This window comes from Sciurus carolinensis, chromosome 4, assembly GCF_902686445.1.
Source record: "Sciurus carolinensis chromosome 4, mSciCar1.2, whole genome shotgun sequence".
In the NCBI taxonomy this organism is placed as follows: Eukaryota; Metazoa; Chordata; class Mammalia; order Rodentia; family Sciuridae; genus Sciurus; species Sciurus carolinensis.
The window spans coordinates 162,616,725-162,644,161 of NC_062216.1; the positions used below are offsets into that span (position 1 = coordinate 162,616,725).

The 27,437-nt window shown below is 41.9% G+C and overlaps 1 protein-coding gene across 1 annotated transcript; it reads left to right on the top strand.

The window, feature by feature from the left end:
- Positions 1-251: 251 nt before the first annotated feature.
- On the top strand, positions 252-20,280 carry Pwp1 (PWP1 homolog, endonuclein). Its single transcript, XM_047551671.1, has 15 exons — positions 252-436; positions 2,489-2,547; positions 2,674-2,858; positions 6,319-6,404; positions 6,504-6,600; positions 8,622-8,732; positions 9,678-9,808; positions 10,416-10,477; positions 12,585-12,681; positions 13,384-13,445; positions 15,111-15,222; positions 16,794-16,884; positions 16,979-17,100; positions 18,259-18,364; positions 19,935-20,280. Exons 1-15 carry the CDS (start codon positions 365-367, stop codon positions 20,042-20,044), a joined length of 1,503 nt encoding a protein of 500 aa, XP_047407627.1. The 5' UTR covers positions 252-364; the 3' UTR covers positions 20,045-20,280.
- The last annotated feature ends 7,157 nt before the right edge of the window (positions 20,281-27,437 follow it).

The following is a 27,437-nucleotide window of genomic DNA, read 5'->3' on the forward strand; positions in this document are numbered from 1 at the left end:
TGATTAACCCCTGCAGTTCTAAATATTTTCTTTGTTCCCATCAAGTCCGCAGACGCCGCCACCGGCCGGACGGTCCTGAAGCCCCTCAAGCTGCAGGACACCGCCCAGCCCATCACTCAGCGCCCCACGTGCCGCAGCTTCCGCCTCCAGTCTTTCCCCGCCCCGCGGCTTCCGTCTCGGACCCTTCCCCGCCCTTTGCCTTCGGCGCCCTCGAATGACGTCAAACTGGGCGCCGCGGCCGGACAAGAGCCCGCGCCTGCGCTCTGCCTGCCGGCTTCCTCGGGAGCGTGCGGCTCTCGGGGCGGCGCTCCACCTTCCCCTGCGGCCCGGGTCTCCAGCCTGACACGCCCTTGAGCCAAGGACCATGAACCGCAGCCGCCAGGTGACCTGCGTGGCCTGGGTCCGCTGCGGCGTGGCCAAAGAGACGCCAGACAAGGTGAGGCCTGGTCGCTCCGAGATCGGGGGAGCGGCATGCCGGTCAGTCCGGCCTGGGGACCCTGCACGGGCCTGGCCAGCTGGTGCGACTGGCCGGCCGAGGCCGGCTTCGGCCTGGTTGTAGCGACGAGAGCTGCGGCTCCGACGCGTCTCCTGGGCCTGTCAGGACCTTGCTGCTTAGGGCGGGTCTGTCCAAGACCAGCCACACCCCCAAATTCGCTCGCACGTGGACCTCGAGGACTGGAAAGGGGCGGGGTGCTGCTTCGGGTGCGAAATAACGCAAAACGCTCACCCACCGCAGCACAGCTTCACTCCCAGCCCAGTGCATTTTCAGGCATCCCTGGGAAGAGAGCGCATGGGAACAAACTCCACTTTCCACTCTCGTGCTTTGTGCTCGGAGGAGTGAGGATGGAAGCTACGTAGAAAAGCTGCGTGGAGGCTGCCATGTCGGGAGGCCCAGAGTCAAATCAGGAATTTTTTGGAGTAATCCGAATGAGATGTTGATCGGGCAGGGAGGTGAAGAGTGAACGTGACCCATGAATGAAAAGCAGACTTAGTCTGTAGCACATGTGAAGATCGCTGGGTGCTTTCTGCAGGCCAGGCTTTGTTCGGGATCCGAGAAGCACAAACAATACAGAAAAGGCCCCACCTTTATGGAGTGAACGTGCGTTTATTGAATGTCAGTGGGAATAAGTCTTGTAAAACGGGTCGTTTTGAATGTAATTGACTGGGCCAATGATGACAGATAGGGAAATCGGTAGGAATGTGAGTGGCTTGGACATGGAGTTCACAGGAGTAAGGGGTTGGAATAGTCCCAATACATGCATCTTCTATCAGAGCAAGAACTGTTTTATTAACTTTTTCTCATATGTTTGGCGTGTAGCAGACACTCAATGCATATTTATAGAACAGGGACAGAAAATTATCTCATTAAAATTTGTTAAATGAGGAAGTAGTTCTTATTAAAGGGGGACATACAACCTTTCAGATTCTTGAAGACAGTGATTCCAAATGAGTCTACGCATCAGAAACACTTGGGGAGCTTCAGACATTACCATGCTCCACTCTGAAGTATTGAGATTAGAGTATGGCTTGGAATGTTTATTTTTGTGGCACCAGGGAATTGAACACTAGGCAAATGCTCTACCGCTGAGCTACAGCCCCAAGACATGGCCTGAAATCCCCCAGGTGATTCTTGGGCGCAGAAAAATTTGAAGAGTTTATAGAAGAAAGTAGTTGAATTCTGTGAAATTTCCAAAAGGAAAAATTAGACAAATAACTGTATTTTCACTAAACTTAATTGTTTTCTGGAGCTATCCCACAATGGAATGCCATTCTCAAAGGCTTTTTAGTAGAAACTGGGTGAATGATTGAATTCATCATCAGTTATTAAACATCACTATCATGGGCCACTAAACTATTTATACAATGGCATGTCAGCCTCTGTCTTCAAGGAGCTTGTATTTTATTAGTGTTCAGTGTGTTTTAAAGTTGAAGCACTGCTAATGTGACGGAATGCCAGTTTTGAAGTAAAGAGAGTGACCTCAGTTTTGAACTCTTACTAGGGTACAGGACCTGGTGGGACTCTGACAGAATCAGCAACTCCCAAGTTATAAAATCAAAAAGACAGTTTTAGTGAGACAGGATCTTGATTGTAAGGACCTGTAAAAACTCTATTAATGTTAAATCAAGAGAACCTGGATTGATGTTTGACTCTCATCTTGATGTCTTTTGAAGTTATATTTTACATTTTTTCACAAACTTGTTCATTCAAAAACTTCTGATGATTTCCTTAAATATGTTGTAATGAAGCCAGGTATGGTGGTGCACACCTATAATCCCAGAAACTCAGAGACTGAGTAGGAAGAACATGAGTTCAAAGCCAGCCTCAGCAACTTAGTGAGGTCCTAAGCAATTCAGTGAGACCCTGTTTCTAAATAAAATACAAAAATGGGACAGGGATGTGGCTCAGTGGTTAAACACCACTGAGTTCATTCCTCGGTGCCAAACAAACAAAAAAAAAAGTTATAATGAAATGTTTGCTCTCTTACAGGTAGAGTTAAGTAAAGATGAAGTAAAACGTCTCATTGCTGAAGCAAAGGAGAAGCTACAGTAAGTTCAGAAACGTTGCTGTCTGTGATCAAATCCAGACGAGATGTGCGTTTTGAAGAATGGCTTAGTGGTCTTGTTATTGGACAGTGCCATTGGGTGATTTCTTTTGTCTTCTTGTTCTCATAGAGAAGAGGGTGGCAGTGAAGAAGAGGAGACAGGCAATCCTTCAGAAGATGGCATGCAGAGCGCCCGCACCCAGGCACGACCAAGGGAACCCCTGGAGGATGGCGACCCAGAGGATGACCGCACCCTAGAAGACGATGAGTTGGCTGAGTATGACCTAGACAGATACGACGAGGACGGCGACCCAGGTGAGGAGGCCTCGGTCACTTCTGCCGTTGATCACATACGGGCACAGTACTCTCCACCATGCTGGTGTTCCAAGGCTTACCCCAAGTTCATTATCCCTGACTTCAGTTAAATAGTCTGGTCCAAGATTTAAACAGAACATATTTTTAAACTAGTTTAGAAGATATAATCCACTGATCTAAAGTATAAATCTAAGATCTTTTAAAAAAATATTATGCATTTTCTTGCATGTATTAGGTATATTATTCTGTAACTCATTCGTGAGTTCTGGTATGCAGTTATAATGTACTTGAACTTATATCTTTATGCCTTTTCCTCAACTGCATTGACTCTTTTCACAATATGTGCATGTTGAAACAGTGTTCTTGGAGCTCATTAGAAAAAGAGAACCCCAGATGGGAAGAGAAAAGGGAGAACAGAAGAGCAGTTCAGGTAGAAAGTCTTGGGGGAAATAAAGTGAACTCAGAAGGCATAAACAGAACTTTATTGCTCTTTTTGGACTTGTGAAGATGTGTGTAAAAGGGGCCAGCAGAAGCCGGGACACACTTGCCATGGTGGTCTTCTGGTGTGCTACCTGCTTGGCACTAACACCTGATCCTGACGGTTGAGAAATAGGCATTCATGTTTGGTGCATGATTTAATTATTTTATGTATGTAACTTCTAAATCCCAATTGCTCTGCATTTTGGGGACCTGGCGGGATTCCAACAGAATCAGCAACTTCCAAGTTATAAAATCAGAAAACCATAAATGACCCAACACATAAAAAATCAGTTCAACAGGGATGTTATCTGCAGCAAAGCAAAGTCACTACCATTTATTGATTATGGAGGAGCAACTCTTGAAGGATTTCTGATGAGTGACTGATACTAAGCAAAAGTTGTTCCTTATATGATGTACAATGTATAAAGTCTCAAAGATGATACCATTTTGATACTTTTTAAGCTCTGATCCCCTTGGCTTACTCAACAGGTGGGTGGGAAGGGAATATGAATGATACTTTGACAGAGTGTTATACTGAGTGACACTGAGGAGTCAAAGAATGCTGTTTCTTTTTCCTAAGAGCCTGGATTTGTGCAAGAATTCAGTGACCCAGTATAAAATCTTAACGATTTATTAAATATCTTGCCTTACGATAGATGTTCTTGGGATGATGAAGTGCATTTAACATAGTACATTGCAAAAGTTTCACAGCTGTTATCAGGCACCAAAAAATACCCTTATCAGGGAGAGGTTCACAGTAAAACGTCAAGTAAAATAATATGCTTTCTAGAATTTGCTCTGAAAGAGCCCAAAGATTGGAGTGGAAAGAAAGGGTAAAAAAACAACAGGGGGAAATTATTGTTAATTGTTAAAGCTAGGGGATATGCCGTAGGTTTTTTAATGCCTCCTCTCTTTTTGTTCATGTTTAGAAATTTCTGTAATACACAGTTGTTGTTTTTGAAATCGGGCCCATGTGGGGTGACAGTGAGCACTGTGGGGAACCCAGAGAGCAGTTGGTGTTGTTGGAGTGCTCGAAGAACAGGACTCGGGGAGGTGGTCTGCACTGCGCACGGGGAGATCGGAAATAGGGCAAGTGAGCGCTGAGGAAGTGGGTTCTGGTGAGGATGGAATGGAAATGAGCACACTTGGCCTGATGCCTCCAGTGGGGGCATGTTCAAGTGCTATAGGCGACGCGTGGAGGTGGAGTCAACCCCAGGAGAGGAGAAGGTAGTGCGGACGGGCAGACTAGAGAGAACCTTAGTGTCCCAGCAGGGTTGAGCTCGGACAGGGAGAAGAAACTGCTGGAATGAAGACCCGCCATGGGAAATGCCCGTGAGTCCATCTGTGTGAGTGAAGATGCGGGAGGTGCGTGGGGAGCCGTTCAGGAAGACTAACTGGGTCTAGCTTGAATGCCAGGCTTGGGGGTCTGCACAGGGGACACTGTTAAAGGTATGTGCACTGGACAGGACAACTCAGTAGGGATTTTAGGAGGTTGCCTGAGGCAGCAGTGGAGAATGAGTTGGGAGAAAGGGTGCACCTCTCCCTGGAGGAGCAAGAAACTTCAAGCTAGATTAGGCCAGAAGCACGGAGGACCCGGCCTGGCTCACGAGGAAGGAGGAGGAAAAAGTAGAAAAAGATGGCAGAGGCAGCTAGGAATTTTGCATCATCCTCGGGGATGCTTTCTGCCAGAATTGGTACCCCCAGTTTCAATCTTATTAGTGGTATACCCCTTTTCCTTCCAATAAATAACCCTGACTTACTCCATTGTCAGATTCTATTGTCATTCGTCCATTTATTTCCATCCGGATGTTCCTTCCTCCATATTCCCCATTCCCCTGGCCTTGTGTCCTGTGCACTGCTGTTTACCTCATTCTGCATTATGGAATACTGAAATGGAGTGTCACCTCCATTTACCAGTGTCACACAGCTGGGGGGAGGTTGTGCTAAGGTTTGAGCACACTCTGGCTATAAATCCTTCATTCTTTTTCAGTTTTCTCTTGGTGTGATCCTTCAGCCCTGGGTTGTGGGCCCCCACCTTGTTAAGAACATGGTGCTATGGGAATAGCGTTGTCTGGGCCCTATCAGTCCTGTCTTCTTAAAGTAGCTTCCCCTAACAACAATTCAGCATATCTTCTTTGTCTTGAGTTTATGTTACTCTGGGTCAACTCTATGCTATACTTGTAGATGTCTCATAAAAGAACAATTCCATTTTCAAGTAAGTTTAGTGAAAAGGGCATATAGCTTTTTTTTTTTTTTTTTTCCAGGTTGATAAGGCACAGTAGCCTATCAACAGTTCTGAGAATGCTTGCACTATAGCAGCTGGCAACTCTGAAGCCATCATTTCTCAGTTTTGACCAGACGGCCCTTACTTATTCTGTGTTGATTTTAGTGTTTGGGGGCAATTTTATTTCTAGATCCTCAAAATGGCCACTCTGTAGTGTTTTGAATCACAATTGCAGCGAGAAAGCTAGAGAATCTGAGCACAGTTCTAATATTTTCTAAAAGGGTGGGGGGTCTTTTGTTTTGTTTTGTTTTGGGGGTTTTGGCGTGGTACTGGAAATTGAACGTAGGATCTTGCATATGCTCGGCAAAAGCTCTACCACTGAGCCACGCCCCAGCCCTTTTTATTTTTAAGGCAGGGTCTTAATAAGTTGCCCAGGATATCCTCTAGTTTGTGGTCCTTCTGCCTCTTCCTCCCCAGTAGCTGAGGTTACAGGGTGTGTACCACTGTGCCCAGCAGATTTAATTCTTTGATGTAATTCTTTCATTGGAAGATTGTGAACCCCAAGACTATCAGAAATGCATTCCAAACATCAAATATAAATGGCTTTTAAAATTCCTGCACTGTGTCCTTTCTCTACTATGGATAATGTGTAGTTAGTACAAAATAGATGATCGGGTCTAAGTCCACAGATGGATGTCTTCTGAAAACCGTTTTTGTCAAGATGACCATTTTATTTATTTTGATGAATTCTTTTAGATGCTGAGACTCTTGGTGAATCTCTCCTGGGTCTTACAGTATATGGGAGTAATGATCAAGATCCTTATGTTACTCTGAAAGATACGGTAAATTTTTACATCACTTTTCTAATCGTGTCCTTGAGTGTCTGAGAAACCTCACTGGATCTTTCTTTTAGCCAGTGACTATTTTTTCTGCCCTCTTAGGAACAATATGAGCGTGAAGATTTCTTGATTAAGCCCAGTGACAATCTCATAGTTTGTGGCAGAGCTGAACAGGAACAGTGCAATTTAGAGGTGCATGGTAAGTGAAGTAAGTCCTCTACTAAGAGGTTTCCTAAGTGATATTAAAATAACTGTCATGGTTCCTGTTATGAAGTATTAAGTGCTAAATTCTGTTGTACTTCATTGGAGTTAGTTACAAAGTTAAATTTTATGCAACTTGTCCCTTTCCTGGTTATTGTTCTGGGCATGTATAATCTGAACTGTCACTTTGGTAACTGTTTTTTTTGTTTGTTTTTTTTTTTTTTTTTTTTTTGTTTTTTTTTTTTTGCGGTGCTGGGGATCGAATCCAGGGCCTTGTGCTTGCAAGGCAAGCACTCTACCAACTGAGCTATCTCCCCAGCCCAGGTAACTGTGTTTTTAATGGAAGTAGGTCCCCTGGAAAATTCTAATAGGGGTTTTTAGTCTTTTATTTAAATATGTTCACCAGTTTTCCCCACTTCCAATGTAGACATGGAAGGAAAACTGTGTACAAAATAACAAAACTCCGCGATCCTATTACCCTGAGGTGATAACTTGCCACCCTGGTTTTTCCTTCTTGCCCCTCACCCCGAACACTTTTATGTGATTGCGATTGTGCTGGATAGACAGATTTTTATCCTGCTTTTTTCAGAGTTGTTTCAGGTATTTCCTCTTTTTGAAACACTTTGTTTTCTTCATAATAATTCAACAGAGAAGCCACAAATCTCTTTTGGAACCAAAAGTTTTTGCTTACCTTCCCAGCTTAGCAAATGTTTACACTAAAGCCAGAGGTGAATGGAGAGGCATGAATTAGACAGTGATATGAAGTTTTAAATCAGATTTACTTTATTTATTTATTTTTGTAATTTTTAATTTTTTGCAGTACTGGGTATTGAACCAGGACTTAGGCTGCTAGGCAAGCACTCTGCTGCTGTGCTGCACCCCAGCCCCTTGGTTCCAGCTTGGATTTCAGTGACTCTTGGAAACCTCAGAACTGCCTGCAGGAAGCTATAGATTAGGCCAATTTTATCCCATTACTCATTATGACCTTTTTATAAAATTTTTCTTTAAAAGGGCTTCCAATGGCAGGCACTGAAATGTGAAATTTTTCTCACTCTTGATATCTTTGAACTGTTACATATTTCAGATGAGAACCATGTCGCTTGATTTTCTGAAGACCAATTCTAATTTCAAGTAATTAAAATTGTAAGACAGTCTCTTGTCATCATTTGTATACATTCTCATCTAAGAACACTGTAGTCATTCCTTTGAACTCAGGATCCAAGAGTAGAAAGGAGTTCTACTCCTGCAGTGCGTTTCCACTCCCTACTAAGTTAGGCCATTGTAGATATGTTTTATTATTTGGGTTTGGAGGGAATCTACAAATTACCCAGCATATCTGTTTTCAGATTTCAAAACTCGTATTCTAAAACTGATCCATTTGTTGCTCTGAAGTGGTTAAAAGAAGAATGTGTTTTAAAGTATCATCACCAGTTTTATTTAAGATGTAAGCTGAGTACCTTGAGCATGGTTGAGGCTATTGCAGGACTGCAGTCTGATCATGTTGAACATGTACTCTCATCCTAGACTGATGTGCTAGAACTTTACATAGAATCTGCTGATCCCAGGATCCATCCCAGAAGCAGAGGCCCTAGGAATTAAAATAAAAAAGGAATCCATAGCTTATTTTATGATGTTTATTTCTTAATAAAAGACTTCCTAGTCATAGGTTTTAACATAGTTTTGCTTTTAATCAATTAGACCTTTAAGAAAATCAAATAAGTACTTCTGGAGGATATGTCATGAATGTTTGTTTTCTGTAACAAAAGAACTAGAGATCAAGACCATTTGCCTGGCAGGCATGCAGGTGGGGGACCTGTGGGTGTTCATGTCCCTATATGGGGCATGGCAGATGATGCACATATATTAGACATGGATAATTTTCAGCTGTCAATGATGACCATGGAATCTCCTTATAATGTCATCAGATGTGTCTCTATAGGGAAAGTGTTCTTTTGTGTGGGGTGTAATTTCTGATGACTTATTCTGATGTATTAACTTCTTTTTTTCCAATCTTTTCAGTTTATAATCAAGAAGAAGAGTCTTTCTATGTACACCATGATATACTCTTGTCTGCATATCCTCTCAGTGTGGAATGGCTGAATTTTGATCCCAGCCCAGATGATTCTACAGGTAACTGGAAAACTTAAGGTTGCCCTATGGTCCCTAGTCCTGTGGCATTTTCCTAGCTAATAAACTATTTTCTGTATGAGTGTGTTCAAAATTGTTGCTGATCTGAAGTTGCTGTTATTTTCTGAAGTTATGATCACTTAATTTCTTGAGTGTGTGTATCTTCAGACTTTAGATTAGCCCCACTGTAGGCTGAGGGACAAAGCCCTGAAAGCTTTTTGGACTATAAAACTGTTGCGGTCCCATAAAAACCCAATATAAAGTAGTGTGGTGTGTGTTACCTGCTAGAGTTGAGTGGTATGCTCTGTTTCAAAAAACATCAGGTAAAACTAAAATGAAGAGGCTTATCACTAATCGGGTCCCCTTAGCCACACCGCACCCCCCGTTATGTGCTCGGGCAGTACTCCTTCAGAGAGGTGCACACTGACAGTACTGACACCATCGGTCTTGTTTGCAAGACCTTTTCACATTCATGATCTGACCTCCTCATCCTTTTAGCAGCCCATGAGGAAGGAATGGTATTGGTGGGCATCAGATATTCTCATTGTGTTAGTGAGGACACTGAAGCAAGATTGAACCTTTGTGACTCAAATTGTAGTCCTAATACCAGCAGCACAACATGTGTGTCACCCAGGAGCTGTTTAGAAATGCAGACTGAGCCCACTCAAGGTCACCTGAAGGGCTGGGGAGATAGCTCAGCTGGTAGAGTGCTTGCCTCGCAAACACAAGGCCCTGAGTTCGATCCCCAGTACCGCCAAAAAAAAAAAAAAAAAAAGGTCACCTGAAATAGACTCTGCATGGTTAACAACGTTTACATGGTGCATCTAGAAGTGTGAGCAACTGCTCAAAGCCATTACTCATTTAATCTACAGTGTAATGTATTTGCTTAGTTGTTTTTCTGTATTTTTTTTTCCTGCCTAATCACAAGCACATTGTTTCTTCCTGCAGGAAATTACATTGCTGTGGGAAACATGACCCCTGTTATTGAAGTGTGGGACCTTGATATAGTGGACTCTTTAGAGCCAGTCTTCACACTCGGAAGTAAACTTTCAAAAAAGAAGAAAAAGAAAGGAAAGAAGGTAAAAAGTTAATAAATATTTAAACTCTAGAAAACACAGAGAAGTTTACTGGAGAGTATAAGAACATATACAAACGTACACTTTTTCCACCAGATAGTCTCGTTGGGACAGAACAGGTAGTTATGAAGGTATTATAATTTTTCTACTTTAAAAAACTCCATCCAAGGAACATATTTGTTTGCATAATACCTCCACTGTCGTATTATTTCCCACACAAAACATGGCTTAGGTTGTGATTCTCCCTCATATATAATAACTTCATACTCATATGCCAGTTTTGAACTTTTTAAATGTTTCTATTTAGCCTCGTGTGTGTTGAATTCTAAATAGCCATGTATTAATTCCTGTAGCATTTGTAATTGTTACGATTGGGGGAGGCAAGTGGCAACATTGATACTTGGAGGATCAGTGCCTACCTTAAGAGCTGACACGTGTCCTAGTTATCTATGGCAACAGGGAGACAGAGTGTCTATTTCTTTAGTTCTTCAAGTAGGTTTGTGTTACAGCAAAACATAATCTTATGATTTAAAGCATCTTACAAATTAATATATCAATTTTATGGAGAGGTGACTTTTAATACAGAAAGTAACGGAAACAATTATTGCAGAGCTCCTCAGCAGAAGGGCATACGGATGCTGTCCTGGACCTTTCATGGAACAAGCTGATCAGGTAAAAGGAAATGGCATTTGCTGGACTATAAAAGGGTGGCCACGGTGTCTTTACACCACACCTGTCTGCCTGTGTGTTTTGGCCTTCACTTCCGCCGTCCTTTGCTGCGGCGGGTGGCCTGTGAGGGCAGCAGCTCTGCTTCCTCATCCCCTGCTTGACCGCCGCTCCCCCACAGCATGTGGTGCGGCACCCAGGGTGCAGACGGCTGGGTTTCTTCACAAAAGACATTTTTCTTACTCCATTTTTCATATATCGCTTCTGCTCACTTTTTTTCTTTAAGTCATAGGATCTTTAAATCATAGTAAAATATACATAACATGAAATTACTACTCGAACCATTTTTAAGTCGAGACTTTCCATACGTTCACATTGTCGCACAGCCATCCCCACATCCATCTCCAGAACCTTGTCATCTTCCCAAACTGAAACTCTGAACCTGTAAACACTAAAACACTAACTCCCCGTGCCCCTGTGATTATTCTAAACACCTCACATGAATAGAGTCATACAGTATTTACCTTTTCAAACTGGTTTACTTCACTCAGCATGAAGTCTCCCAGGTCATACATGTTGTTGTTCATGTCATGGTGTCCTTCTTGAAGGCTGAGTTATGTTCCATTGTATGTTAATACCACGTTTTGTTTATCCATTCATCAGCAGACGCTTAGATTTCTTCCATCTTTTATCTATTGCAAATAATGCAGCTATGAATGTGGGTGTACAAATATCTCAAGTCCCTGTTTTCGGGTCATTTGGGCATGTCCCCAGAAGTATTGCTAGATCTTATGATAGTACTAGTTTTACTTTTCTGAGTAACTTCTATACTGTTCCATAGCAGCTACACCATTGTATATTCCTACCAGCAGTGTACACGGACTCCATAGTCCAGTTTCTCCCCGTCCTTCCAAAATTTATTTTCTGTTTTTTTAACAATAGCCATCCTAAGAAGTATGAAGTTATGTCTCATCATGTTGTGATCTGGTTTGCTGTTTTGGTACTGGGGACTGAACCCAGGGGTGTACTACTACCGAGTTACATTCCTAGCCCTTTTATTTTTTTATTTTGAGAAAGGGTCTCACTAAGTTGCCCAGGTTGGACTCAGACTTGTGCTTCTCCTGCCTCGGCTTCCTGAGGCCTAGGATTGCAGGTGTGTGCCACCATGCCTGACCTTCATTGTGGTTTTGATTTGCATTTCTCAAGGATTAGTGATGTTGAGCATCTTTTGGCCACTGTATTATCTTCCCTGTAAGAAATGTATATTCGAGTCCTTTGTCCATTTTTTGAGTTGTATGAGTTCTTTACATATTCTGCCTAATCAGAAATATTCTCTCCAATTCTGTGGGTTGTCTTTTTGCTTTCTTTGTAGACTACTTTGCAGCGTGTTTTTGGTTGATGATGTCCAGTTTTGTCTGTGGTTTGGGTTGTATCTAAGAAACTGTCGCCTTAACCCAGCATCGTGAGGATCTACACCTGTGCTCTCAGAACACTCCTGAGACTTTCATAGTATTAGCTCTTAACACTTAAGTTTGTGATCCGTCTTGAGTTATTCTTTCATTTATGGTGTGAGGTGTCAGGGCCTAACTTTTGTATGGGATATGCAGTTGTCCCTGAACCTAAGTTGAAAAGATCTTTCTTTTCCCACTGAACATTAATTATCATGTCACTTTTGTCAAAAATTAAAAGTGCCAAGAGTTTATTTCTGGTCCCTCATTCTATTCTGTTAATCTATAGGTCTGTCCTTACGCCTTACATGATTACCATAACTTTTTAAGTTTTGAAATCTGGAATTATGGGCTTCCCAACTTTGTTCTTAAGATTTTTGGTTGTTTTAGGTATCTTGCATTTGCTGCATTTCCATGTTAACAATATTAAGTATCCAGTACAGGAGCACGGGTGTCCTTCCATTTAGACAGGCTTTTGTTTCTTTTGATAATCTTTGGTAGTTTCCAGTATATTGGTAGTTTATAGTATATAGATTGCATTTCTCTTATTAAACTTATTCCTCAGTATTGTATTCACTTTGATGCTATGGTAAATTGATTCCTTTTCTTAATTTAATGCTCTCGTTTTAAATGATCACACCTAATTTGTGTGTTCCCTGTCTCAGAAACGTGCTGGCAAGTGCGTCGGCTGACAGCACAGTCATTTTGTGGGACATGTCCTTGGGGAAGCCAGCAGCCAGCCTCGCTGTGCACACAGACAAGGTACAGTAACTGAGTGAATAAAGAGGATTCTAAAAATCTGGGCGTTTCCATATGGTGTCCTGGGGTGTACAGAGTGCTTCTCATGAGCACGTGACAAGATCCGACTGCAGAATTAATTCCTCTGGGTTCTGTTAACGCTAAAGTGCACTGTGGGACTTAGAAGCCTGTGTAGTTGCCCAGATACACTGGACCATTCCCCCTTTTTCTTCTGAATATCTTTTAACATTTGAGGGCTATAAGTATCCATGTGTGTGTACATGTACATATACACATATGTATTCTTATATATGTAAAAGTTTGAGGAATACTGCATTATGTATTTAAAGTGCTGGCCTTTGTTTGGGAATATAGTTTGGCATATATTTGTTCCCTTTTTTGGCACTGGGAATTGAACCCAGGGTCACTTTACAACTGAGCCACATCCCCAACCCTTTTAAAATTTTTTATTTTGAGACAGTCTTGCTAAGTTGCTTAGGGCCTTGCTAAATTGCTAAAGCTGGCCTCAAACCTGTGATCCTCCTACCTCAGACTCCCAAGCTGCTGGGATTCAGGCATCCACCACTGAGCCCAGCTGTATATTTATGTTTTTTAATACACTACTAATTTCTAAGTGAATAATTTATGGAAATCCGTTCTCACCACGTTAGGTAATTCTACAAAAAATAAAGATAGATCTCTTCATTTATCTTTTCCTCCCCTTAGGTCCAGACTCTGCAGTTTCATCCATTTGAAGCACAGACTCTAATTTCTGGATCATATGATAAGTAAGAAAGCACTTCACGAATCATTGCTGCTCTTTTTTATCCTCTTGAACTAATTCAGGAACTTTCACTTGATGCGCAGATGGAACATACTGTCGAGACCCCTACTTACTGTACTTTTCAGCTGTGGTCCTTTCAGTTAGCACCACTTTCTTTAGTTTTCAGCTGTGGTCCTTGGAATCTAAGGAAGTGTGGTTTTATCATAATAATGTAGCTACAGGAATTAGTAACTTCTTCAGTTTTTTGAGTATGTGCAAGTTAACCATTATTATGAAACAAACGGTCCCCAAATTCAGTTACTTTAGATGATAAACGTTTGTCCCCGATGTCTGCGTGAGGTTGGGAGATGTAGGCTGAAGTCGCCTGGCAGTTCTGCTCCTGTTGGCTTGTGTCAGCTGAGCAGCAGGGGACCTGGCTCTAGACCGGCAGGCTGGCCCACACATTCTTAGGGCGAGGTCAGACATATAAGCGAAATACCACAACCTCTGAAGATCTGGGTTCAGAACTAGTACCCTGTCTTGTTCTTTTGACCAAAATAGATGACATGGAGTGGGGAGATGTACTGTGCCTTCATGAGCAATCTCCACATCCCAGGTAGAAGGCTTGAGGTAGGAGAGTTGAGTGAAGGCCACTATAGGCAGCTACCTATGACAGGCTACAGCCTCCGGTCACCTGTGTTCCTTGTGCTGACTGAGCCTGAGGGTGGGAAGTACAGCAGTAGAATCAGACTGACTTAGTCTATTTTGCTTCCTTACCGTTTGAAGAGTAGTAAGTTGACATTTCTTAGGTATCCTGCCTGTAAAATTACAAAAGGGTACCCTCAGTTCCCCCAAAACAGTGATCTGACTGCAGAGAGCAACTGTGGCTAAGAAATTGTAGATGTTGTTCTGAACTTTGGAAATAGGATTCATCTGGTCAGTGGAGGATTTGCCCTGCAGACACTCGGAGCCCACCAGCAGCTTCATGTGGCAAGACCAGACTCTACCTATTGGGGAGGAGCAGCTCCTTTTTTTCTACTTTTAGGACTTTAAAACAGGCTTTAAGGGGCTGGGGAGATAGCTCAGTCGGTAGAGTGCTTGCCTTGTAAGCACAAGGCCCTGGGTTTGATCCCCAGCACCAAAAAAAAAAAAAAAAAAAAACAGGCTTTAAATAATGGGATCCTGACTTCACAATCTGTTGCTAACTATGTTATTAAATGATAGTGGAGTGAAACAGACATTATCACCTCATGTACATGTATGACTGTACGACCAGTGTGGTCCTGCAAGATGTACAATCAGAAAAATGAGATTACACTGCATTTATGTATGATCTTTCAAAATGTATAAATGCATCCTACTGTCATGTACAACTAATTAGAACAAATAAAACAAAAATAAAAAAATCTTCAAAAGAGTTAAAAAAAAAAAAAAAGGCAGCAGAGCTGAGGCTGTCCTCTCAAGACTACTTACCTAATGCTGTAATTAAAATGCATGAGTTTCTGGGGTTTAGTTTTAAAAAAAAAGGTAATTGTCAGCCAGGCATGGTAGTGGCACACCTGTAATCCCAGCTGAGGGAGAATAGTTTCAAGTTCAGGCAACATAGGCTCTGTCTCAAAAAGTGAATAAAAATACTAAGAACATAAAGGGGAACTAAACTCTTCAGGCCTAACTGCCTGCACGTTTGCAGGTCGGTGGCTCTGTATGACTGCCGAAGTCCAGATGAAAGCCATCGCATGTGGCGGTTCAGCGGGCAGATTGAGAGAGTGACCTGGAATCATTTTTCACCTTGTCATTTTTTGGTAAGAACGTGAATGTTACTATTGTGATTTTCCCAGGTTTCTAACAGCTGATTCCCTGATTCCATTGCAGAGAGATTCACCGAAAACCCTTTTCTGTGTTAACTATGAGGGAAGTATTTGGGTCTTAAGGTCAAAAAAATAAGTTGGGGGTTTTTTTGAATGACTCAGCCACAAAAACATTAGTGCACAGGGGAACGATTTTGCTAACCGCCAACCACTCAAGAGTGTGCCGTATCTTATTTTTACTTACTGATTTTGATCCCTTTTTAGTGTCTTTTTTTTTTTTTTTTTAATATTAGGCACAGTTACTATTCCTGATTTTTAATGGTTAAATCAGACCAGGAAGATGATCTTCTGTTTAAATCCTCGTGCTTAAGTGGAGTCGTAGTGATGACGATGCCAGCTTATTTCATTCATAACCCCGCATCCCAAATGGGGAAGAAGGATCTGACCCTTCAACAAATACCCTTGCTGTGTGGGGAGGATAGTTCCCAGAGCCCCCAGGAGTTCCGCCAACACTCAGTCCAGGAGAAATACAACCAGCTTTCACCCACAAGGGAAGATTCATTAAGTTGTGAGACCTTCATATGCTTCCCAGTTTTCCTAAATAATGAAAAGGGAGTAAAGTGTGTTAAAGAGCCACTGGGAGACTGAGCCAGGAAGGTTGCAAGTTTGAGACCAGCCTGGGCAATGTAGCGAGACCCCATGGCAAATAAATACTGTTTTTAAAAATAGTTTTCTTAAAGTCATGGACAGTTCTCATAAGTTTCCTGAAGTAATAATTCTGAGAATGATCTCAACTCTGCATCCTTCGTACATGCAGATCCCGGCTAAGCTGCCTACCGGGAGCCAGATTTCTCCGTCACCAGGAGTGAAGCTACAGCGTATTTGATGCTGTGTTCTTCATTGGCTCTCAAAAGTCAGGCACAGATTGTTCCTGAGGTTATTTGCTGAAAATGGTCATAGATGCTAAAGTCACAAAAATGTAGGGAAGTGGGAGGTGATGAAATGGTGGCTGCCTTCCTCCTAGTCTCAGAGAAAAAGACCTTCCATTTCAGTTTTTGGCCCTGTCCCCAGTGGTTCCATCTCCCTTCTTCCTGCACTGGCTGGGGTTTTTTGCCTGCTTTTCCTCCATTTCCACCTCCTACCTGGTTGAATTGCTCTGCCACCACACGGACAGCACTGACCGCCCTTTCTCCAGAAGCTGTTTTTCTCGTCTGATCTCTGACTCTGGTTCTGTGGGTCCTCCCTGGCTGTACCTGGAGCAGCCATGTCACCAGGCCTCTGCTCCCAGTCCTGCCCTTTAGACTTGCACTCCAAGGTCTGACCCTCTGCTCCTACAGCTCTGCTGCCATCACAGTCACCCCCAGAGCTTTGTGGTCACGTCTCGCTGCCTTGGGCCAGTGGAGTGCAAGTAGTCCGTGTGGGCGTAACTGGCTCAGCCCAGAGGAAGTTCTTTGTGTCCATGTTAATTTTTAATAAGCTCCACCAGTGAGATGTGTAGCTGATTTTTACTGGGATTTATACTTAACCATTGCTAATTTCATTGGCCTTTTCTTTACTCTCTCCAGGCCAGTACAGATGATGGCTTTGTATATAATTTGGATGCACGTTCAGATAAGCCGATTTTTACACTCAATGCACACAATGATGAGATCTCTGGTGAGCAAGAATAGTGTCTAATTTCCATTAACTTATGATGAAGTAAATCTGTATTTCAAAGTGAGTCTCTGAACTAATCATTATCTTCCTCTAGGTCTTGATCTCAGCAGTCAAATCAAGGGCTGTCTTGTGACAGCGTCAGCAGACAAATATGTGAAGATCTGGGACATCTTAGGAGACAGACCAAGTCTAGTTCATTCCAGGGACATGAAGATGGTAAGAACGTCCTGGCCTGGCCTCTCTGTTCCCTGCCATTCTGATCCTGCCTGCGTTGCTTGTCTTCTTCTGGACATCACTGCATTAAAGAATGTATCGAAGTTAATTTTGAGCTTTAAATTTAGTGGGAGTTATATGACTTAGGAAAGTTCTGGAAAAATCAGGGACTATTCTGATTTCTTTTCCAGTTCACATGATTATCACTCACTTAGTAAGACTAAAAAGGATGAGAAGGGGACACAAGTGACGTGGCTATTATTTTACCCTAAAATCAGGACCACTCCAGGAAGTCTTAGACCTTAGGGCAACAGAGCTGCTGGCGCCAGCATATGTACCTCTCACTACCTTTTCACGTAACTAGCTCTGACTACACTGACTACACTGAAGTTGATTTGTAGTACTAAAAACTTCTGAAATAACCAGGATTCTTTGAACAAATATTAAGCACCTTCTGTGTGCAAGGCACTATTATTTAAATTAGACTAATACAGAACACCACACGGCTATTAGAAATTGTGTGTGTGTGGGTGTGTTTGTGTGTATCAACTTATAGCAGGTACTTATAGTATCATTTTAAGTTATATTTTACAGCATCGTCCATATTTATAAATGCCTAATTGCTTAAGTGCCTATATTTAAGTTCAGCATATTACATCCCAAAATATGAAGTTTTATCTAATTTTTTATTCATATTTCCTATAATGCATATGTATTATCTAGAAATAAAAATGTGAAAGTGAGAACATCACAAACTTCACGACTTGAGGGCGGGATGTAGCTCAGTGTGGAACACCTGCCTAGCATGTGAGGCCTGGATTCAAGCCCCAGCAGTGTTTAAAAAAAATCTAAGAGTGGCCTTCGTGCTATTTTCATTGTTTAAAAGAACAGCTTCTGGGTCTTAGCAGATCAGATTTCTTAGGAAATCGCTTCTAGAATGAAGAGACCCAAGTGGTCAGGGCAGGCGCACCTCTCCCTGGCACGGCCACCGTGCTGCACTCTTCCTATTGGACATGGTGACCCCCTCCCTCGGGACTGCAGGCCGCCGTGGTAGAGAGTCGCTGGAACTGTCCACACTGAGACCTCAGAAGAGGCTCGGGATCCAGACACCAGGGCTCTGGAAGGACAGAAGCCACCGGCTTTCTTTTCCTTTCTCCCTAGGGAGTTCTCTTCTGTTCGTCATGCTGTCCTGATTTGCCATTTATTTACGCCTTTGGAGGTCAGAAAGAAGGGCTTCGTGTCTGGGATATCAGCACCGTCTCCTCGGGTAAGAGTCCTCAGCTTACTGTGGAAGTGTTCACACTCACAAGTAAGCTCGTTGTCACACTTTTTAGTTTTGTTTTCTTGGAGGAGGGGGTTTTGTTTTTGTTTTGGGGGGGTACTAGGAATTGAACCCAGGAGTCCTTTACCACTGAGTTACATTCCCAGTCCTTTTATTTTTTGAAATAGGGTCTGCCTAAGTTGCCTAGGCTAGCCTTGAACTTGTAATCCTCCTTCCTCGGCCTCCTGAGTAGCTTGGATTACAGGCATTCAGTACTGCCCCTGACTCAAATGTAGATTTTTTTTTTCTTTTGTACCAGGGATTGAACCTAGGGGTGCTCTACCACAGAACCACATCCCCAGCCTGTTTTATATTTCACTTTGAGACAGGGTCTAGCTAAGTTGCTGAAGCTGACCTTGAACTCAGGATCCTCCTTCCTCAACCTCCTGAGTCACTGGGATTATAGACATGTGCTACCACAACCAGCTCAAATGCAGATTATTATTTTTTTTAATGTCTAAAAACTGGAAGATCTGGCAGAGCTGGACAGAATGTAGCATGCTCTCCCCTTACCAATGTGAATAAATCTGCCCTCTCCTCAACTACCTTCTATAAGATTGCTTTCCTAGAGACCAGTCCCTTTGTTCAGGAGATCCTGTTTGCTTTTTTTATTTTAAGATAGTCTGCTGTGTCCTAGATATATAGAGATGCTGTGTCCCCACTATGTGATTCCTGAATCTTCCCTTCCATGCGGAAGGATCCTGAGATTTCTCTTTGGGTTATTCTAATTAGAATTTACATATAAAGAGTCCTAAATGCCAAAAGTTCTCTGCTGGTCATGATGTAGAAAAAGATGAAAGAAAACGAGAGACAATGAGTAGAATACAGGAAGGACGTAGCTATTAGAAGGGCTGGGACAGCTATTATCCAAACATTCTAGATTAATCCAAGGCAAGCAGAGGTAAAGTACAAAAAAAGACAAACTATTGGCTTCATGCAGCATATTACCTTTAACTTCCAAGTTAGTTAATTACTTTCTCATTTACTTAATTGCCCTGCCACACACCCAAGTACTAGGAATTAAACCCAGGGTGCTCTACCACTTAGCCACATCTGCAGCCAATTTTATTGGCAGACCAATTGATTTTTGGTGCTGAGGATCAAACCCAGGGACTTGCATACGCTAGAAAAGTGCTCTACCAACAGCTAAATCCCCAGCCCTCCCCAGCCCTGTTTTGTTTTGTTTTAATTTTGGGACAAGATCTTGCTGAGTTGCTGAGGCCGGCCTCAAACTGGCAGTCCTCTGCCTTAGCCTCCCAAGTAGCTGGGATTACAGGACTGCACCATCACACCAAGCATGGCATAGAAATTGTCATGAAAATATACCTAATACTTTTTAGCTGGACACAGTGGCTCCCACTGTAATTTTACCTACTCAGGATGCTGAGGTAGGCACAGAGGGAGGGGGATGTCCACCCCAAAATAGAATTTTATGGCTTATTTCTATATCTTAGTCTCTTTTGCATTACTTAATTTCCTGATCTGGTGATTTCTTAACTGTTGGTTTGCATTTTAGTAAATGAAGCATTTGGAAGACGAGAAAGGCTTGTTCTCAGCAACGCCAGAAGCTCATCTGTTAGTGGCCCTTTTGGGAGCAGGAGCTCGCACACGCCCATGGAGACTTGATGAGCATCATAAAATCGCCTGGTTGGCCTGGCTTAACCCAGTGTGTTAAAAAGTGGGCCCAAGAACGTCCCCATGCAGCTACAGCCATGCAGGGATGGAAACAAAATCGGTTCCTACTGCCTCACATTCCTTTCTGTGGCTGTAGTGGCGACACAGAGTGGGGCCTTGTGCTGGCCTCCAGGTGGGTGGTGTGTGGGTTACTGTTGGATTTCTTGAAAATAATAAAAAGGATTTTTAAAAACTAATTCCTTAAGCCTGCCGTCTATCGCAGGAAATCTAGGTTAGTGAATTAGGTAGTAACCTAAAAGTTTTGTTGTTGTTTTTCGGACAGGATATGCTGTGCTGCCCAAGGCTGGCTTTGAACAACTGGGCTCAAGTGAGCCTCCTGCCCCCAGCTCCTGAGTAGCTGGGATTTCAGACACACGCCGGGCTTTAGAGTGTTAAGAGGGAAAAGCGTGTGGTTTCAGAAGCTGATAGCCCAGGCCCAGGAAGGTGGTGCTCTGGCTAGACTGCACAGCCACCAACAGGCAGACGCCCCAGGGCTCCACTTTCCTGACTGTTCTCAATCAAATGCTCATGATTTTAAAATGTTCTCAGTGCTACTTTTTAAAAAGTGGCGTGCTGCTTTTTCCAGCATGGTCAAAGAGAAGAGGCAGACTGTCTCTCTCAGATGTTGGATGCCGTGCAGTCTGCCTTTGCTACACACGCGTGGGAAGAGGCAGTGTCAACAGGAAGGGTTATGGGATCCATCCCTAACTTGTTAGAGCTTTCAGTAACGAACATCATCATTTCCTGTATAACTTAGGAATGTGACTAGAATGTCACTCCAGTTTCAGACACTGTATAAAGTTGTTGCAACTTGAATTCACCAAAACCTCTCTGGAACAGCAGACTGAAGGATGGATTAACTATTTATTTCTTTGTTTTGATTTCGTTTTTAATCAGATATCAAAACAAGCCCTAGATTATTCAAAATTAATGACAGCAATAACAAGTAATGACATTAAATCAGTAATGAAGTCTCCCAACAACAAAAAAGACCAGGACTAACCAATGTCTTTATTGCTGAGATAAAGTTTCTCAAACTATTCCACAGACCTGAAGGGGAGGGAACTCCACACTCACTGAGGCCAGCAGTATCATTACCAAAACCTGACAAGGACACAACGAAAAAACTGTAGACCAGTATGTCTGACAAACAGATGCAAAAACCTCCAAAACATTAGCAAATAATTCAATTGCACATCAAAATGATCATCATCATAATGCTGGTTTCCTTCCAGGGATGCAGGGCTGGTTCAACATATGCAAATCAGTGAATGGAATGCATCGCATAAATGGAATGATTAAAAAATCATCTCAATAGATGTAGAAAATGCATTTAATAAAACGCAGCATACCTTTGTGTTAAGGCCCTGAACAATTTAAGTATGGAAGAATTGGACCTCAGTCTAATAAAAGCTGTATATGACAGACCCACAGCCAACAGCATATTGAATGGGGAAAAGCAAAGTCAGTTTCCTCTAAGAACAAGATAAGGGTGTCTCCTCTCACCACTCTCGAAACAGTACTAGAAACTAGGCAAGTGATGGTGTATAAATAAGGAGGACGTCAAATGATCTCTGCAATGCTAAGATTATACACAGAAAAACCAAAAGACAAAACTGGTGAAGGAATGTAGTGATGAAGTGGCAGGATACAAACTCAGTAGTTTTTCTACACAATAATGAATTTGTCAAGAAAGCAATCCTATTCGCACAGTAGCCACACAAAAGTGCCTAGAATAAACTAAGGAAGTGACAGACCTACCTCTACAGTGAATATTACAAAACACTGCTGAATGAAATTATAAAGATAATATTGTTAAACTGTCCATACTACCAAAAGCAATCAACAGATTGACTGCAATTCCCATCGAAATACCAATGACATTCTTCAGAGAACTAGAAAAACCAATCCTAGAATTCCTGTGGAAGCACAAAAGACCTCAAGTAGCCAAAGCAATGGGCAGCAAGCACACCGGAGGGAGCGATACCTGATTTGAGACACACCACCAAGCCATGCTCACATGAAACCAGGCAGATGGTGGAACAGAACAGAACCTAGAGATGAACCCTCACGTCCACAGCCAGCTGATTTGACTGGGGTGCAAAAAACAAGGAAGGAAGGACAGCCTCTTCAGTAAGTGGTGCTTAGAAAACTGGATTTCCACACGCAGAAGAATGACACTTGACCCCACTCTCACCCTATGTAAATGTCAACTCAAAATTGGTCAAAGACCTTAATGTAAGATTTGAAATAACTATAGGAAAACAGAAAACACAATATTGGCACAGTGATTTTCTATAGGATTCCAAAAGCAGAGAAAACAAAATTGACAAAAAATAGGACTGGACCACACTAAAAACACTACACAGGAAAGCGAACAGTGAAGAGGCAACCTAAAGAATTTGAAAAAAAAATACATGCCAGCTATTCCTATGGCAGGGTTATATCCAGAATACATAAAGAACTTGGAAGCACGTAATCCCAGTTTTTAATTGGCAAATGATTGGAATCAACATTTCTCAAAAGAAGATAAATATATGAAAAATGTTCAATATCAGTAGCCATCAGGAAAATGTAAATCAAAACTACAATATGATACCATTTCAGCCCAGTTAGAATGGCTATTATCAAAAACAACAAATGGTGAGAATGTGGAGAAAAAAAGAACTCGTAAACATGATTGGTGGGAATGTAAATACAGCCACTAAGGAAAGCAATGTGGGAGTTCCCCAGAAAGCTAAAAATAAGCTGTGTGCACTGGTGCCTGCCTATCATTCCAGCAACTCAGGAGGCTGAGGCAGAAGGATTACAAGTTTGAGGCCAGCCACAGCAACTTAGCAAGACCCTGTCTCACAAAAAATAGAAAGGACGAGGTTTCGCTCCATGGTAAAGCATCCTTGGATTCTGAACACTAGAGAAGCAGCCAAGGCAAGCATATTACACAGGTTTTATTTAAAAGTAGTAATAATACAGACTTCTCCCAGGAGGGAGAAGGGGAGCCATGGCTGATGTTCTAAAGTCCCAAGAAGCAAGCACACCCTACATCTTTTATAGGTTAAGGACTTTTGTTCTCCATTTCTCTTCCCCCTGATCTCCCCTTCCTGCCTACATGACTAGGCCTGGTTTTGCATTAAGTGAGAAGCAACGGACAGGTGGAGGGCCAAAGTGATTCAGGCAGGCAAGGGCCCAGGGGGTGTTGATTAGCAGCTCCTTGCCTGCAGTCCTTGATAAAGGCAGGGAAATTTGGTCATCAAGTGGGCTCTGGAGATCCTTGACATTCCATTCTCCCAGGGCGGTCTCCAACTTCGAGAGGCAGATGGCTTTCATGGCTTCATTTCCTGGATTTGATCTGATCCCCATTTCTACACTAACTGCCTGTCCTCAATTCTGGCTTCATTTTCATAGAAGGCAAATCTGTAGAGACATTGGAGTAATGATTTCCTGGAACTGGGGTAAGGTTAAGGAATGACAGCAATGGGCACAAGAGAGCTCTGGGGGATGATGGGAATAAATAGGATAGAGGTGCGGGATACACAACCCAGTGTACTAGAGGCCACTGAACTGTGCACTTAAAATGGGTGAATTTTATGATAAATTACCATAAAATTCCAGTAAATATGTTTTTTTAAAAGAGCAAGACATTTTAAATCCTGCATTAAACTTAGAATAAAAATGATTCCAGATGGGAACATGGAAATAGAAGGAGGAAAAATTATTAATCTGGGTAAATTTAAATGAACATCACTATACAAAATAATGTACAGAACTTAACATGTTTGTAAAATTAAAATGCCTAACAACATAAAAGGGTGAAAGGAGACAAAGTTAAGATATTCTAAGTGTAAGGAATTCCACGAAAACCACGCGGGACACGGGAAATCACATAAGGGAGTTTATTAAGCAGAGTGTCTCCCTGCAGGGTAAGAGAGAAAATGAGAGGAAAAGAAAGGGAACAAGAAAGAGTGCGCACTAGAGAGAGTGGAAAGCCAGGAGGAGAAAGAAAGTGAGTAGGAGAGAGAAAGCAAGAGAAAAGATGGCGGGGAAGCTGTAATTCCGCCGGGCTAACAGGGGACCAATATCGGAGAAGGATACTTGCAAGCTGACTGATGAACCAGCAGCTAGCCAGGATGTTCACAGACTGACAGTGGTTGGGAGGCAGGGAAATGGCTGCAACGGAAAGGGCAGGGGAGCAGCTTTGTACATAACACTAAGATCCCAACATTCTTTGGGAAAGAATAAAAGTGTAGATAAGACATTTGACATGTAAAGACTGTATGTTGCAATCTCTAAGCTACCTACTAAAAGATTACTGAAAAAACACATAAGCCAAAAGCAGGGAGAGTAACCCAAAGGAGACAAGTAGAGGGAAATAAATACAAAGTGGGTAAAATTAATAGATGGAAGATTTAGGCCCAATTCACAATTATATGTAAATTAATGGGCATTTCTGTAAAGTTGTCAACGGACCTTTACTTTTTATTTACCTATTTACATGTAGTGCTGAGAATGGAACCCAGTGCCTCACACATTCTAGGCAAGCGCTCTGCCACTGAGCCACAGTTTTTAAATTCAGTAAAGTGAAAGGCAGGTTATTCAAATATATAAAAAAAAACAACTATAACTATGGTGCTCACAAAAGCCATAGCTGAAGTATCAGAAAGTCTGAATATAAGAAAGAGAAATTCATACTATTCAAATCACAAAATTAAGGTGGTATTCTAATATCAAAATAGACTTTAAGGAAAGACATAAATGTAAATTCCTTTTTATAATGATAGAAGTTATCAATCCAACATGAAAGATACGTTTTTAAATTTTAAGTATCCAATAACAGCTTCAAAACAGGGAAAGCAAAAAATGGCAGAACTGAAAGAAAGAAATCTACAATCAGAATGAAAGATTTTAACATAACTTTCTCAGTAACTGACGAAATAAGCAGACAAAAAATTCAGTACAAAGGCCTAAACAACATGATTTAATAAGTTGATCTAATTGTGATTCATAGTACACCACCTAAAAATAACAATGTACATTCTTTCCAAGTAAACAGAACATTTTCTAAAATTGATCACATGCAGGACCATAAACCAGGTATCAACAAACTTTTAAGAATAAAAATTATTCAAACTATGTTCTCTGTCCTGACATTAAGCTAGAAATCAATTTGAAAATAACTAGAAAATTTTCAAGTATTTGGAAATTGATTCATTTCTAAAGAATCCATGGGTAAAGGAGAAGGCACAACAAATGAGAAAATATTTTAATTGAGTGACAAAGTATGGCATAGCAACTCTTGCAGGATGTAACTAAAACTGCATTCAGATTTTTAATAGCTTTAAATGCATGTTAGAAAACAAAAACTGAAAATCACTATCTAAGCAACCATCTTACAAAGTTACAAAAAGAATAACAATTTAATCCCAAAAATAAGGAAAGGAAATAAGTAAGCAGAAATTAATGTCATAGAAAACAAACACACAGTACAGGAAGTCATCAAAGAAAAAAACCTGATTCTTTAGAATAGTAAAAAAGTTGACAAACCCATAGCAACAATGATCACAGCAACAAGTTAACATTAGAAGTAAAATGGACCCTATGGACATAGATTGTCAGCAACTTTGTGTGACTGAATTTGAATATGTATATAAAATGGACAAATTCCTAGAAAAACATCTTACCAAAACTGATACAAGAAACAGACAATTTGAACCCTGCATGCTTCATATTCACATCCAACTGCCTGACACACACATCGGCTAGGTCAGGGAAACAAGGAGTTAGTTATCACATCATTGCCTTGAAATTTCTCACTCCTGTAGCTGGAAGACTGATACAATAATAAGCCAGAAACAGTCTGATCCTGCAGATTAAAGATGCACAGGTCGAATTCACACCTTCAGCAATTTCTTGAATGAAACTTTGAAGGAAAGGCTGCAAACCTAAAAAGTGAAATGGTGATCTCTGAGAGGATTCCAATGGTTCCAAGTACACAAAACCCCAAAGATTTCCATTGCCGACAAGAGCCGCCCCTCTCCCCTCCCAGTGAACTTGAGAAGTGTTCTTGAAAATCTTTTAACAACCACACCTCAGGTAGTTATCTTGCAAAATACTTTGAATTCGCATTTACCACACCTACCACCTCTTACTAGATGAAACTCTCAAATTCCCTATGATGCTAAAGTCGAATATGGGGAAAGTTTATATATTAACAGAATTGCAACAATTTCCCCAAAAGTCAGCAAAATCTTGAGGAATATGTGTCAAAAAACTTCTGAGGTTGCAAGACCAGGAAAGCAGCCACAATTTAGATTAGGCTACATTTATCAGCGTGGATACTTCTCATTCCAGACGACAATCTAACCCAGGTGCCAGTCATGGGCACCAGCTGCAATTCTATGTCCCATCCCCTAATAGGAACTAGACCCTTGCTGCCTTGACCCCGGCCAGTCAGACAACTAGACCAGGAGGCCATTTCCTTGAGGATCTGTTTCCTACAACACTTCCTAAGTTGATTATTTGTTCAGGATTCTTATGTTTAGGGAAAAAAAAATCTCCTTCAGCTAGTTGAAGCAAAAGGAATTTATGGGGGTTGGGGGTATAGCTCAGTTGGTAGAGTGTTTGCCTAGCATGCACATGGCCCTGGGTTCAATCCCAGCACTGCGCACAAAGAGGTCAAAGCAATGAATCCAAGCTGACCCCTAGGAATGACTCCCAATTCCATCCCACAAAAGTGAGCTTGCAAGGCACAGCTGCTCCAGTGATCAGGAGGCTTCCGGCCATATTGGAAAGCCTGCACCCACCATGACCATCTCGTCATATGACAAGCCGGGACAGTAGATGCCTCAGACCCTGGTTCTCCCCCCCACGTAATTCAGTTCCAAATCAGTCTTATAGGAGTTCATCTAATTAGAGGTATCTTTAGGTTTGTTTGGAATCTTACCTGAAAAGGAGTCTCAGGGAGTTTTTTTAAAAATATTTTTAGTTGGAGATGGACACAACAAATTTATTTACTTTTATATGGTGCTGAGAACCTCACACATGCTAGGCCACTGAACCACAACCCAGCCCCTCAGAGAGTTTTTAACTTTCTCATCTCTACAGTACCAAACACTGAAAAGTGCCTTAGTCCATCTTCTGTTGCTATAACTGACCACCACAGCCTGAGTACTTAGGAAAGAATAACTTTGTTCGGCTCACGGTTCTGAAGACTGGAAGTTCTGGTGGCCACACGTGGGGAATCCTCTGTAGTCCCAAGGCAACTAGGGCATCACATGGCATCCTAGCTCAGGTGTCTCCTCTTTCTACAAAGCCATAATCCCACCCCATGAAAGCCCCACCCTTACAG